Below are 13823 nucleotides of genomic sequence, written 5' to 3'. Positions count from 1 at the left end.
TGGTGGAGATGGGGGCCGCAGCCCAAAGGGAGGAGGAGGGGAGGGAAATGGCGCCATGCGGGGTCGTCCAGCCGGGGGTGGCCTTGGCGGTGGGGGCGAGGGTGGAGGCGATCTGACTCTTGGAGAGGGTGGGGCTGGTGGGAAGGGGGGAGCTGCCCGGCTAGGAGATGGTGGTACAGGGGACGGTCGTGGTGAAGGCGGGTGGGGAGGGGAGGGACCCCTATTTGGCGGAGGCGACGGTGGAGGCAGTCTGGGCGGTCGCGGGGGTACTCCTGACGATGCCGTGTATATATGTGTGTGTGTTTACAAACGGGGCGAAGGACAGCTTGGGAGGGCTTTCCAGGCGTGAAGGCGAGCGAACAGATTGTAAGCTTAGCGGCGGCAAGCTGGCGGTCACCATCATGTCGTAACAGCCTAGAAAGCCCTCAAGGCAGCGAGTAAGGCACTCATTACTGTGTTGGTCGGAAGATGAGGTAGTGAGACGTAAGACGATTTGTATTGCATAACGTATCACAACTTCGCTAAACACACGTCTGGCCAGTCACCACGAGCCCACTGTAACAACCACACAAACCAATAACCGACGCCAACACGCCGTACCTGACATGTCGACTGCGCTCACCGACATGGCCCCCATTAAGACTCTGTGCGAAGTAAGAAATACGTCATGTCCATGGCACACAAGCACACACAGCAAATTAGTGAAAGGTATGTCGTTATGTCGGCGACGTCACGGAGCGCCCGTTCAGCAGGGTGCTATTTTGTGGTAACTATCCTTAGCAGCAGCATATCTGTAGTTCAGCTTGGAGCAATATGCAATCCATTCTTCTTAAGGATGGCTGCAATGCATGCCATCCATGTATATTGCGGAACGGGAAGAAAAACTCCCCTACGTCATAAGTCACTACTACATATGTTTTTGGATGTAAGCCACCGTGCATCCAAGACCGTGATGTATGAGGCCTTTGGAGCAACCCCATGCCTCTGACTAAACGCGACCTGTACTTTAGAGGCGTGCACGTATATGACTTGTATCTGGATGCGGATTTTTGTATGCATACTTGCGCAAGGATGCATCCGCTTACATGAGTAGCATTGACGAGGTCATGAGAACCTCGGGCGGTTGCCAAGCAGGGCGCTCCATCCAGCTAGTAAGAGATGAAATTGCCGATTTATAAAACGTGATTCATCTCATAAATCTATATTTTTCTATATAAATATACATATGAAACATGGTCATGTTCTCCATACCCGCATAAATCTCCTTACTAACCGTACCCGAGTGTAACACAGCAAAGGCGTTACCCGGGATGCTCAGATGGGCCTTGCGTCGTTACATCGAGCAAGCGCCGCTATGTGGACGAGTCTGATGTTGTCAAAGGTCCCCTTACCTAGTTGTTTGTCAACCGCCGAAGCATTTTTGGCGGCAGTTGCTAGACTTGCACGTAATTCGTAAATATGCCCTTCGCAGGCTTGGCACACCAACCCCATTATGGGCCGGTTTCCATCAGCCAGTTAGCGTCCCCTAGTTAGGGCAAGTTACCTGCCAGCTGGCGTTCCGCCACACTAATTGTTGACTAATGGTACCTCGCTCAGTAATGCCAACTTTAATCGTATGGCATTTTCCATGGCTTGTTTGCTTCGCTTATCATAATATAAGAATCCGATACAAGAGTACACAAGAATACATAAACATTTTTTGAACCTGATCGGAACGTCTGCTGGAGAGTGGCGCAATTCTTGCTAAAGGGCTATTGTCCTGAACTGTTAAGTAGGATAACTAGATATTGCTAGTGTAAAGGATTTGTGTTCGTTACCGAGTAGGTATGGTTTGGCTTTGTGTCGTGCAAGGCTTTGCCAGACTATTTAAGGCATTCCTACACCATTATTTGTAAGCTTAGTATTCTTCTCTTCCTTGTCTCTCAGCCAGCATTTGATGTCGGGCTCTGCAGATCGGGCAAGTTAGGAAGTAATGCTTCCTCCAGTCGCCAACTGGAGCCAGTTCCTTTTCATATGGTATCGAGTTATGGTTCAATCCTACCTCGGTCCGTATTATCGTCACAGCGTTTCCGCTTCGCGCCACTTTACCGATCAATTGATTGCCGATCTATAGATTGATTGCGATCTATAGATGTCGCGAGCTTACCACCTGAGGTCTCATGCGGTAATAAGTTCACCGTGCACCGAAACAAACAGAGGAAAGCATGGACGTTATCACATTTTGATATTTTGAACTTCCTTACTATTTACTATGCGGAATTGAGCTCGCGAGACCCTGAATACGGACGAACTGCAGGCGGGGCCCATTTAGCTAAAGTTTGGCTGTCAAGTGCCCGACTTTTAGCCTCTCTAGCCCGTTACCTGAAAAGGCCACCCTAACTGGCTAATGGAAGCCGGCCATATAATACACAACCGGTTAGTTCGGAACAGCTTTATATCAGCAGCAGCAGCAGCGGTGGCGGCGGCGTTCAAGTCCTACGTGCTGTAAGCTTCAGTGTGAGTGGACCATCGAGATGCGAGGTCCGTTGGGTTGCGAGAGAATATGCAGAGCCAGGACGCCCTTCATCGCCTAGGTTGAGCCGTACAGTGCTTCCGTACTACAAGTTTGGACTCGTCATGCTCAATTTGTAAGGGGTTCTTTATTATGGGAGGGGAGCACGCTTTACTGTAATGGCTCCAGGCCAGCCACAGCTCCTCGACCCATGCGTCCCTAATGTTGGCCTATCTTGCCCTCCGTGACCTGACCTGAGATCTCTCGGACTCATGGGTTGTATTCATAACGCTTACACAAGTGGCTCACTGACCCATGGGTCTCACCCCTGCTTTCCGGTCCACCGACAAGCCGCACCCTCCCAAGGCGCCCCCCACAAGACTTCTGTCAAATAACGAATCGAGACTCCACACACAGTGGGGCATTCAAATCACGAATTGGCGAGATTGGGGAGATTTGTCCTCGTCCTCCTCTAACCTACAGCGAACAAAGGGATTCCCATTCCACCTCCCACATATCCCATATCCCCTCATTCTTCCCTCGAAAACACACCGGGAGCCCTTGCAAACGAGCTTTGCGGATGTGCGTTTTTTCTTAAAACCACTGAGACCAAAACGCCTGCAGCGGCATCTGGATTAAAGGCCGTAGCAGTACGGGTAGCCATTATAACACGGACAGACAGATAGACAAAGTGTCTGCCCGCCTTGCTTACTTAGCACGTGCACCTGCAAGCACTCCGCCGTTTGAGTCGCTGTCACCATCACCGCCAGAGCCGCCCCTCAGATCAGTGGGGCCATCGCCAAACAAATCCATAGAGGGCCTGATGCCACCTTCAGCAGGGCATGCATCCACACCCCCGTAAACTCCCCCTGAAAGCCCATGACCGCAACTGGTCCCACAACAGCCCGGAGCGGACACAAGCGGAAAAAAGACAAAAACAGAGAACTAAGACGAACGAGCTTGATAAACAGATGCCCCTGTTCCTATCGAAGCCCCCACCCTCGCCCTGTACTCCGCCAGCACGCCGCCACCCGCCGCCCAGTCCTTACCCTTACCCTCCACATCGTTATCATTACCACCATCATGGATTGTCATAACCACCACCACCACCACCACCACGGTCATCACTATCGAGGCAGTGCCGGTCCTAATGACGGCCCCGACCAGCTAGGTAGGGATCCAGACAAACTACGTCCCCGGCTCATAGTCCGCGCTGCCGTACCACCGCTGCTGCCGAGGCCGCCGCGGGGGCTGCCGACCAACATACTGCCGTACAGCTTCTGGCTGCGGATCGCCAGTGCAGCAATGATGCCAAACACGCCCAGCAAGGTAACCACGAGGCCCACGACAAACCAGGTTCCGGAGCCGGTGGGTACATGTCGTACGGCACAGCAAGCGACGACCTCCGACGCGTGGTGAAGGTCTTGGTCAACGGCGGCGGCGAAGAGGTTGACAGCCACATAGAAGGGGGCCAGAAGGTCCTCCAGCTCCGCCCAATTGCGACTGGGGTTGGGGGACGTGTGTGTATGTTTATGTGTATGTGTGTTTACGGGAATGCCCGGCGCAGGGTACGTTTGTGGGGAGGGGGAGGAAAGGGGGGAAACGTCCAGAGCGGGAGTAAATTTGGAATGAGTGTGTAGCATGCTTCAGGGTTTAAGATGGATTGTAAAAATTCAAACCACTCCTAAACCCCTCCGAAACCATCAACCCTCCAGTTGCAGTGTAACCCCCCCCCCTTAGCACACATACACACACATACACCCATCCCCAGACAGAAGCCTCCAGCCCACATCCCCCTCCTACAACTGCCCTCAGGTAACCCAACCCCCCTCGCGACCAACCCCCCAGCGCCCCAACTCGCGCACTCACTTGAACATGAGGTAGCTGATGGACTCCAACTGGCTGCCGATGGAATCCAAAGCGGTCTGTGTGCAGAATTCCAGGGTTGGGTTTCAGATCCAGATCCGAATCCGTGTCCAAATCCACATCCGTGAGAGTAAGTGGACATGCGCCAGATCCGGCGAGGGTGAATGAGGGGGAAAGAGTCACCTAAATCGAATCTATCCGAAATCCTTAGGGGAGGAGGAGGGAGGGATGAGAGGCCGTGTTAGGGTACAAGACACCACCTTCCCCCCCCCCACACACACAGCAAATCCTACCAACCACACCAACCTACAGATATTAACAGAACAAATCTATTACCTGTAATCGAAGAGCCACATCGGGAGTCAAAGCCTGCTGCTCCTCCAGCAAGTCCGCTCGGTTAACACCCCCATGGTTAGCTGAGGAGGAAGAATCACGTCCACCCGCCGCTGCGTTTGCCGTACGTGCCGTAACCTCCTCCTCTGACAACAGTGCGGGATGGTCGTACGCGTTGGGGTCGTACTCGCCTCCCTCCGTAAAATGGTGCTCTCCGTTTTCGTAGTGATGTTCGTAATGAAATTGGTAATGTTGGTGATTGTTTTCGTCACCGGAGTGGTGGTTGTACGAGTCGTGTTGACCTGGAAAACCGTGCCCGTCCACGTCATCGTGCTGGGGGGATTCAAATCCTTGGAGGTGCCGGCCGCGGTGGTGTGGCGGTGGTTGAGGTTGTTGGACCTGCTGTCGGTGGTGGTTGTGATGGGCTTCCGAAGTGGTGGATGTGCTGTCGTTGTTTGCCTTGGATCCAGGATTCATCTTCATGCCGGCCATAAGGTGTCGTACAATTCGTTTGGCCGAGTGTACGGCACTAGAGCCGTTGTGGTAACGGATGTGCAGCCTGTTTGGTATGTGTGTGTGTGTATAGGGGGGAAATGACAGGGATGAGAGGAGGGACAGAAGTTTTGAGAGATTTTAGGTTTTGCGAAATCTTACTATAGGAAGGATAGCATCAATTATGTAGTGTACGGAAGGAAACACACAATAAAGATGTCGTACATATTGTATCCTCTTTTCTAAACAGAAAATGCTGAGTACTTTGACGAAAGGCCTACAGACGCTTTGAAGAACGATAGGTACGAGCGGCACGTCGGGCCAACCCGCAAAACATGCAGGGAACAAAGTACGGCAGGTGATGTCGTACCTGGCAAGGTCGTCCAGCAGGTGGTGATTCGGCATGTTGTGGTACAGCGGCGCGGGCGTCCCCTCGCCGTACGTCGCCGCCGCCGGCGCGTACACGGGCATGGCGACGCCGCTCTTCCTGCGCCGTAGGTAGGCGAAGGGCCCCTACGTGTCGACGGTCCAGGAGGGGGGGAAATCAGAATCCAAGAAGAGGGGGAGGAGGAGGGGTTTTCATCAATTGGGGAGACACGTGTGTGTGTGTGTGTGACACGGGGGGTTTCTCACAGCACAAAACACACTGACACGTCGGTGCGAGTGCCTGGCCGTGTCCCTCGACCCCATTAACCCCACCTCATCACACCACATCACACGACCATCCCATCGTACAAACCCACAGAACCCCCAGAGACCCAGAGACCTGCTCCACACATATAATCCCCCATATTCGCGCACCCCCTTATCTCCCTTCAAATCCCGCTGACGTCGATCTCTATACACAAATCCACACACACCCCCTCCTCCCCCGGCATCAGCATCACTCGTCTGCGGTTCGTCTTACCCCTTCCACCCCCCCGCCACATACCCCTCCCACATCCCACACCTCACACCTGCAGATGCTTCACGATAAAGTCATCCAGTTTGTTTAGCGAGCTGATCAACTTCCGCAGCGGCCGCTCAATTCGCGCCACCAGCAGATTGCGGCGCGCTGTGGCGGCGAACACAGAACTGCGGGATAATAAGGAGAGGAGAGAAGAGGAAAGACCAAAAAGAGCGGTTTTCTATATAAAAAAGGTGCCAGAAGCTAGAAAGCCAATTGGAGGTTTGCCAGTCTTCGTTCTTGTTCTGACCTGAAGTGGAAAAGTTCAATAAATACTAAACAGTTTGTTCTATAAATGTCAGCATAAAAATACATAAATCCTGGGGCAGGTGGCTGGCAGAAGTTTAGGCCTGACTTCTGCTATCGGAGTGTCCGGGTTCAAATCCGCCTGCCGACCTCTCAGGTGTGTGAGGGAGTGTTGAATTGGGAGGTGGCCCCCCATCTTGTGGACGGTGTAGGACGTGATTATAGCAATTTGCGAGCTAACCAGGAACTAAGTTGAGGCGCCGTTGATCCGCTAGATTTGGTTGGATGCTGGTGGTGAGTAAACACAACAAATACATTCCGAAGTCGGATGGGGTGAACGGATTAGCGTGCCCCTCTCGCAGGGGAGAGCAGGGAACTGCCTCGGGAAAGGGGGCCGCTGGCGAAGCTATACCACCCTGTAACAACATAAAACCTAGTAACAATAATACACAGTATTTAATTACTATAATCGTAATGTAGTACTTGAACGACAATTTTACAATCCTTTTATTAGAGTACGTCCTAAGAAGTTCCAGGTTTCAAGTGCCAGATGGTTTTTTAAAAACTAAAGAAACGTAATCCAGGGGGTCCGGCCAAAGGAGGAGGGGAAAGGACGGCCCTACGGAGCGAAAAACATTGGCGGCGAATGTAGGCAAGGAGGGGGGGGAAAAACCCAAATACCCCAACCCAGCAGGAAACCAAGAAAACACACAAAACGTGCAGCATTCAGAATTCCCAACCCACCCACCCACCCAACCCCCTTGCTCCGTTTCCTTCCCCAAAACACACACGCACACATGCCACCACCCCTCCTCACCTTAATGCCGTATAGTTCGAGTACGGCCCCCAGGGCACGGCACCCACCGACCACCTCCAATCCTCCACAAGGGCTCGCTCCGCCCGGCAGTAGCGCTGCTGTACGGGCACCATACCCCCCAGGGCTGTAGCAAGCCCCCCAATGACGGATCGAGACGGCTGCTCCGCCGCATCCAGCATGAGGTGGTGGGACTCCGCCATGTGGCCGCTGTACGTGCGGCCACGGGGGTTGTTTTCGTCCGACAGCGGCTGCACGTGCGTTCGTTCCGTGAGGGAGGAGAGTACGGCAGGTTGGGGGAGGTAAGCGGAAAGAGCGACGGCGGCTTCTTAATAAACCGATACTCATTGTAACCCACACTACGATTGCAGTACGACAGTACGGCAGTACGACTCCATCCGGGTTCCGATGGACGGATGTCGAAACCCCTAAATCGGTGTCCTTCCCAACCCTAAAACTGGCCCCGCAGGTTTTGAAGCTATACCGCTACACAGCCAGAACCATGTTTTATCTTTTCGGGGTGGGTTGGAGTTGGTTGGCGGTTGGAGATGGGTGGCCCCAAATGGATTCCGGAGCCACTTCGGCCATCGCGCCATGATGCTTTGGAAAACTCCTTTAACAGTCGAGTAAGCGCTCTCCTCTCACTCCAACCCCACCCCACCCCCATGGAGCCAAGCCCACTCCCCCGCTCCCCACCCCTCCTGGACTCACACTTCCCAGCAGTTGCAGTACAGCAACCACGTCGGACGCCGCTGCAACCAACTGGTGGTTGTCAAACATCAGGTGCTCCGGAGCCCGCTCCAGGGAAAACACAAACACGGGGAGCACCTTTCCCCGGGGGAAGGAGGGGGGAAGGGAGGGGGAAAGCGGGAAAAACACATGATGCAAAGTCAACGACAGCTACTGCCGGCGACGTCCAAAGAAGGGCAAGTTTGGGGGGATTATGGCAAAGCACAGACAATTGACGAGGGTTTAGGGGGAGGGAGGGGCAATATGTGGTGAAAGCCAGGAGCAGGCGTCCAAAGCAACGGGTGGGGGGAGGAGGAGGAGGAGAGACGGGAAAGGGGGGAATGGAGAACAATAATGGTGCAAAAAACGCAAAAACTAATCAACTGCCGAGGGCTACAAAAAGAGAAAGAGAGAGAAATGGGGGGAGCGACTTGAAACGTTTTGGTTAAATAAATTACGCCGTACAATTACTTGTCTGTCTTATGGCTGCTGAGACAGCAACCAAATTAAAGCAAACCCATCATGACACGACTTCTGCCCTCCTCCCGTTGTACCGCCGCGCACACACACACACACACACACGCGTACATTGTGCTGTGTGCTCCCGACCCTTGCGCTGTGTTTCGACTTCGCCCCTCGGCTTTCGCGGCCCACAGTGTAATCTAAGTCATACATACATGCAAACCGACACACCAACGTCATGACATACATGCATACACACGCACGTACCTTTGTCTCCCGCTTTCTCTTCGCCAGGAACGCGTCTGGATCCTCGGAGTACGACCACCTTGCATGATAGTCATCCCCGCCAACGACATCAACCAACCCGCCCATCAAGTCGTCATCCGCAGCCGCCAACCGCAACTCCCGTAACAGAAGCGCCGAGTCAAGGGAGGTTACCTAATGATGGGGCGGTTAGAAAACGGTTAGCAACGGCATGCCATACACATACATACATACATACATACATACATACATACATACCATCCCAAACACCCTAACCCACCTGGGATTTATGCAGACCCACATCGGGGGGCTGCAACAACACCGTGTCCGACCTGTACGGCACACGTCGGTAAACGATGGGGGAAGGGGAGGGGAGGGGAAAGGGAATAGGATGGAGCGTAACGAGAGGCAAAAGGAATAACGGATGGGGAAATATTCAAACAGACAATCACCAGGAAGAGTAACGCAGAGAAAGCGTTTGCGTGTGTTGTGTGTGTGTGTGTGTGTGTTGTGTGTGTGTGTGTATTTGAAAGTGTGTTTGTGTGTATGTGAGCTGGAGAAAAGAGAAAAATAAGACCAATGACAGGCGGGACGAACTGAAGGACAATAATTTAAGGCGCATGGAACTCTAAAGAGTACTGGCCTACTCCTTCCGTTCTCCCTCCTCTCTCCTCTTTTCCCCTTTTTTCCCCCTCCCCCGCCCCTCCCCCTCTCCCCTCTCCTCTTCTCCCCCTTCTTCTCCCTCTCCCTTTACTCTTTTATCAGCCCCCGACGGAAGAGTGATAACTTGTCCTCAGCCTCCACCCTCACCATCACCATCACCGCCCCGCCGTGGCCCCGGTGCACACGCACCTAGAGTGCCTCGCCTTCACCAGCGCACTGGCCAGCAGCTTGTGGTGGTGCAGCATGTGCCGACTGACCGACACCGACCCGGCCACCTCCGGGGGCAGCATCTCGTCCAACGCCAACTGAATCATGTCGGTGTCGATCCAGCGAGTACCGTCACCCTCGTGCTCCAACTCCCGAACATGGTCCTGGGTATGTATGTATGTATGTGCGTGTGCGTGCAAGTACGTATGTACGTGTGTATATTAACGTATAACGGCGGCGGGGGGACGGGGGGAGGATGTGAGTGAGGTGCCACGGGTTGGTGTGTGTGTGTGGGAAGGGGGGATAAAGAAGCCACCCCACCCCGGCAAGAACCTCCCTCCCGCCCTCCCATTCACTTCGCAGCTAGATAATACCCAAATCTATCCAGTACCTTCTCCTACCTCCATCACCCAATCTCCCCCCAAAAACAATTACCCGGCACACATCTGAAAAGGGGGATCGCCGGCAGTTGACTGTTTCCCATTCAAACGGTTTCCCCTTTCCCCCTTTTCCACGAATCAACACCGCGCCCCCACTCTGCCCCACCGCCCGTACAGTACCCCCCTCCCGCACCTGCATGACGATGATGGGCACCACCACCCGCTTGGGCATTCCCCCCTCCCCCGCGCCCAACCCGTCCGCAGCCGCCATCATCAGGTCCGAGGCAAACAGGTGCCGGGTGGCGGCGGCTACAGTGGAGGCCAGCTGCCCGGCAAACACGGCCGCCTGCCCGCGTGCCGCCTCCTCCAGCATGAACTGACGAAGTGTCCCGGGCTGAGTATTCGCGGGCCGGGGGGGGGGGAAAGAGAGAGAGAGAGAGAGAGAGAGAGAGAGAGGCAAACCACGAACGAAGGGGGGGAGTCAAGGGAAGTCGGGGAAAGCCAGGGAGGTTTATGGTGTGTTTTTAACTTTGTATGGGGGAAAAAGGTGGGGATTGTATGTGTGTGTGGGGGGGGGAAAGGGGTGATGGTGTGATGGTGGTGGGGAAAGGATGGGATGAGGGAAGAGAAGGAGAAAGAGAAGGAGCAGCATCACTGCAAAGAGCTACCAGTTGTGTCTCTCTCTCTCTCTCTCGCTGTGTTTCTGGGGGGGCTCCGGCCAGATGGGTTTTGATTGTGTGGGTTTGGGTGTGGGGCCAGGGGCGAGGGGGCGTTCAATAATTTGAGCAAGTCCTGGGATATACGGGTGCGCGATGAGGGGCGTGACCATGACGTAGGTGCGACGGAACGCGTGTTCGTGACAATATGTATATGTAAATACTTATACCACACCTATCTATGTCTGTTTGTCTGTCTGTGTGTCATACATCTCACCTGGGGGTGGGTCTCCAACTCCCGGGTCATTCGGAGCAACATGGGCTGAGAGGGGGGGTTGCGGGGGGTGACGGGGGTGAAATGGGCAGGACAAAAACACACACAAACACGCATACCTCTACAACGAACTCCTGCACAACTAACCTACTCGAGGCTCAGCTCACTAAAACACAACATACACAACAAACACACGACGCCAGGACCGCGAAGTAAACCCCTCCCCCATAGGGGAAAGAATTGAAACTCCGTAATACTCACATGTATATGCATATACACATACATGCACGTTTGCTCAGAAAACTCTCACCATGAGTCGCGGCATGGCGGTTGGCGTTACGGCGCCCGACGGGGACGCCAACGGCCCGTACGACACAGGTCCCGCGCTAATGTCAATGAGCAAGAAGTTGTACTGCCCAACGAAAGCCGCCCCGCCGCCGCGGCCGCCGTACCGATACCGGTAAAGAAAGCCAGCCTCCTGCTCCACCACGTGAGCTGACGTCATCATTCCCCTAACGGAATGTAACGGTAACGGCGGTTGGGTAACGGGTTGGAGGTGGGTAATCGTGTGTTGATAGCCAGTAACCTCTTACACACGAAACATAACATTAAGGCAACTATGGAATTATATTAAGTCCATCTGAAACATCTGTGATAAAGTCAAAACTGAAAGTGAGGAGATTTCTTGTACGACTATGAGGAACAGAAATATTACGAAAATTTTCAGGAGCCTGCATGTTAGCCCTTACGTTGTGGCGGCAACATGGATTACACGGGCACATTGTCCATTGAAGGTGAGTGGGGAGATCCGCGGTCCCGAGGTGGGAGAGAGGGAGGGGACGACGGGGTCTTAAAAAACCCAAAACTGTACGACTCTCCCCCCAACCCACCACGAATACTGACCCACAAAACCAAATCCAGCACTATCTTCCACTGTTTTGTGTAGATATGTACGTCCAAACGTACCATTGTCCACAATGACGGAGCCCCCGCAGTTCCCCATTCCTCCCAAACACACAGCCACACACACACAGCCACTCACTTCTTCCAGGCCTCCAAAAAGTCCACTTCCGCTGCCGCCCTCTCACGCTGCGCCTGTACGGCATCGGCGTGTCCCCCGTCCACGTGTGTGTTTTTGTTTCCCCCGGCGGGGGGAAGCATGGACTTCATCCGGAGCTTGGACGGGTTGATGATGACGATCTGGCTGTGCTGCCGCCGGTTCACCTCGGGCTCCTTGCCGCCGTACGCCTGACGTGTGCGTGCGTGTGTGTTTCGTGTGTGTTTTGAGTTGGGAGCCGGAGATGGAAGAGAGCGGTGAGAGGAGAGAAAAAGAGGGTTGGTGAGGTGAAGGTGGTTTCGACGGGCGTGCCACCTAAGGAACATCGGGGCAAATGCCACAGATGGGGGCACGTGTTGCGGCGGGTGAGGACATGGAGCAGAGACAAAGGAGGGAAAAGGATTTGTGACGTCATGTCCTGCTCAAATACGACCAAAGGGATCCGCTTCCGCCCCATTCCCCCCTCTGCCAATCCCCCCTGCCCGCACGATCCGCATATGCATACACACAACATACACACATCATACACACATACACACATACATACATACATACATACATACATACATACATACATACACACATCATACATACATACATACCCCTACCTACCTCATCCAGCAGGCCCCACACCGTGGCCTCAATTTCCCCATTCGCCTCCACCTCATACACCTGTACGTCACGACTGCCATCCGGCCAGTCCTGTACGGACGCACGTCGTATGAAGATATTATTGGGAGTTGTCGGGAGGCCGTTGCAAGTTAGTTGGAAGGTAGTCAAAAAAAATCAGTGAGCAATGAAAATTGATGGAGTCGTTTGCTTTACATTTAAAAAGGCCCTACAGTTGTACTGACGATGGCTCAAGGGCCGGAAACCGAGCGGGAGACGCTCTGGAACAAAGCACGGAAGAAAGGTCGTCATCGCGGCCTTGGGAAATGCCACAGAGGAACCCGTACACATACCCACTTCAACCCGCTCTTTGCACACACGTAGAGTTCCCCCTTCCCCCACCTCACCATGGCTCTGTCCCCGACCCAATCCATGTTGTGGACCAGGACCTGCTCCATGTGCTCGATACCCTGGAGGGGGTGGTGGAGTGGAGGGGGGAGAGGGGTTGGAGGGGATTGCAGGGCTTCGGAGAGGGATTCCCGCCGCGGGGCCACGGTAGAGATTTATATGAACAACAACAGCAGCGACAACAACAGCAGCAATGTAAATAATAAACAAGATAATTCTAGTAATAAAAACAAATAATTTTAATCATGCACAAAAGTCCCAAGCCTTCTCTCGCCCGCCCTCAAGCCTTTCCCCGCACCCCCCCCTCCCCCTCCTCCGTGCCTGCCCCGCTCCCGCTCCCTCTCCCCTACACCGCCAGATGTCGGTCGGCAGTTGCTCTCTTTTGTGTCCCCTGCGTCACATGGCTCCCTTCCTCCCCCTCTCCCCCTTCCCTCTCCCCTCCCCTCCCTCCCCCGCGGCTCGCATGGACTGCTTTTGCAGGCGACAAAGGTAGCCACGCTTGAGCTTTACTACCACTCGTCGATCCTTTCAAGACTTTTCAGTAGCTACAGCTAATCTGCACTACGCTGGATAATATCAAAGGCCTCAACGACAATCTCACGAGACCAGACAGAGCGACTAAACCACAAATGATGTCGGTAACGCAATAATGGGGCTTTACTACCGGAACCAGGGGTCGATGACTCCATCATTGCTCAGGACTCACTCCCTAGGGGCAGTTTCGGACTTCGGACGCCTTCCCGCAGGCAGCGGTTCATTTCTGATTTCCCCCTGCATATGATCCCCCCTCCCCCCCCTCACCCCCGCGCGGGCCCCCCCCCCACACATACTCACAGTCCTGGACCTCGCCGTGTCGAGGGTGATGTAGTTGACAGAAAAACACACAGCCGCCGCCTCCCCGGTTCCCACACAGTGGACATATCGGT

General features: G+C 54.1%; 1 protein-coding gene across 1 annotated transcript in view; it reads right to left on the bottom strand.

The window, feature by feature from the left end:
- Nucleotides 1-3199: 3199 nt before the first annotated feature.
- The window catches only part of VOLCADRAFT_90382 (uncharacterized protein), a gene marked incomplete at both ends in the record, with an annotated part of 10791 nt that continues 167 nt past the window's right edge, over nt 3200-13823 (bottom strand). The window contains 17 exons of the mRNA XM_002949841.1: nt 3200-3360; nt 3714-3994; nt 4361-4416; nt 4694-5249; nt 5553-5695; nt 6139-6256; nt 7192-7439; nt 7900-8016; nt 8647-8817; nt 8924-8975; nt 9496-9677; nt 10087-10287; nt 10827-10871; nt 11134-11335; nt 11866-12071; nt 12493-12582; nt 12897-12959. Of these exons, the coding sequence (XP_002949887.1) occupies nt 3200-3360; nt 3714-3994; nt 4361-4416; nt 4694-5249; nt 5553-5695; nt 6139-6256; nt 7192-7439; nt 7900-8016; nt 8647-8817; nt 8924-8975; nt 9496-9677; nt 10087-10287; nt 10827-10871; nt 11134-11335; nt 11866-12071; nt 12493-12582; nt 12897-12959 (2892 nt within the window). The remainder of the gene's footprint in view (nt 3361-3713; nt 3995-4360; nt 4417-4693; nt 5250-5552; nt 5696-6138; nt 6257-7191; nt 7440-7899; nt 8017-8646; nt 8818-8923; nt 8976-9495; nt 9678-10086; nt 10288-10826; nt 10872-11133; nt 11336-11865; nt 12072-12492; nt 12583-12896; nt 12960-13823) is intronic.

This window comes from Volvox carteri (genome assembly GCF_000143455.1).
Source record: "Volvox carteri f. nagariensis unplaced genomic scaffold VOLCAscaffold_16, whole genome shotgun sequence".
Lineage (NCBI taxonomy): Eukaryota > Viridiplantae > Chlorophyta > Chlorophyceae > Chlamydomonadales > Volvocaceae > Volvox > Volvox carteri.
Note: the sequence above shows the minus strand (reverse complement) of the source record. Positions and strands in the feature narration are given on the sequence as shown.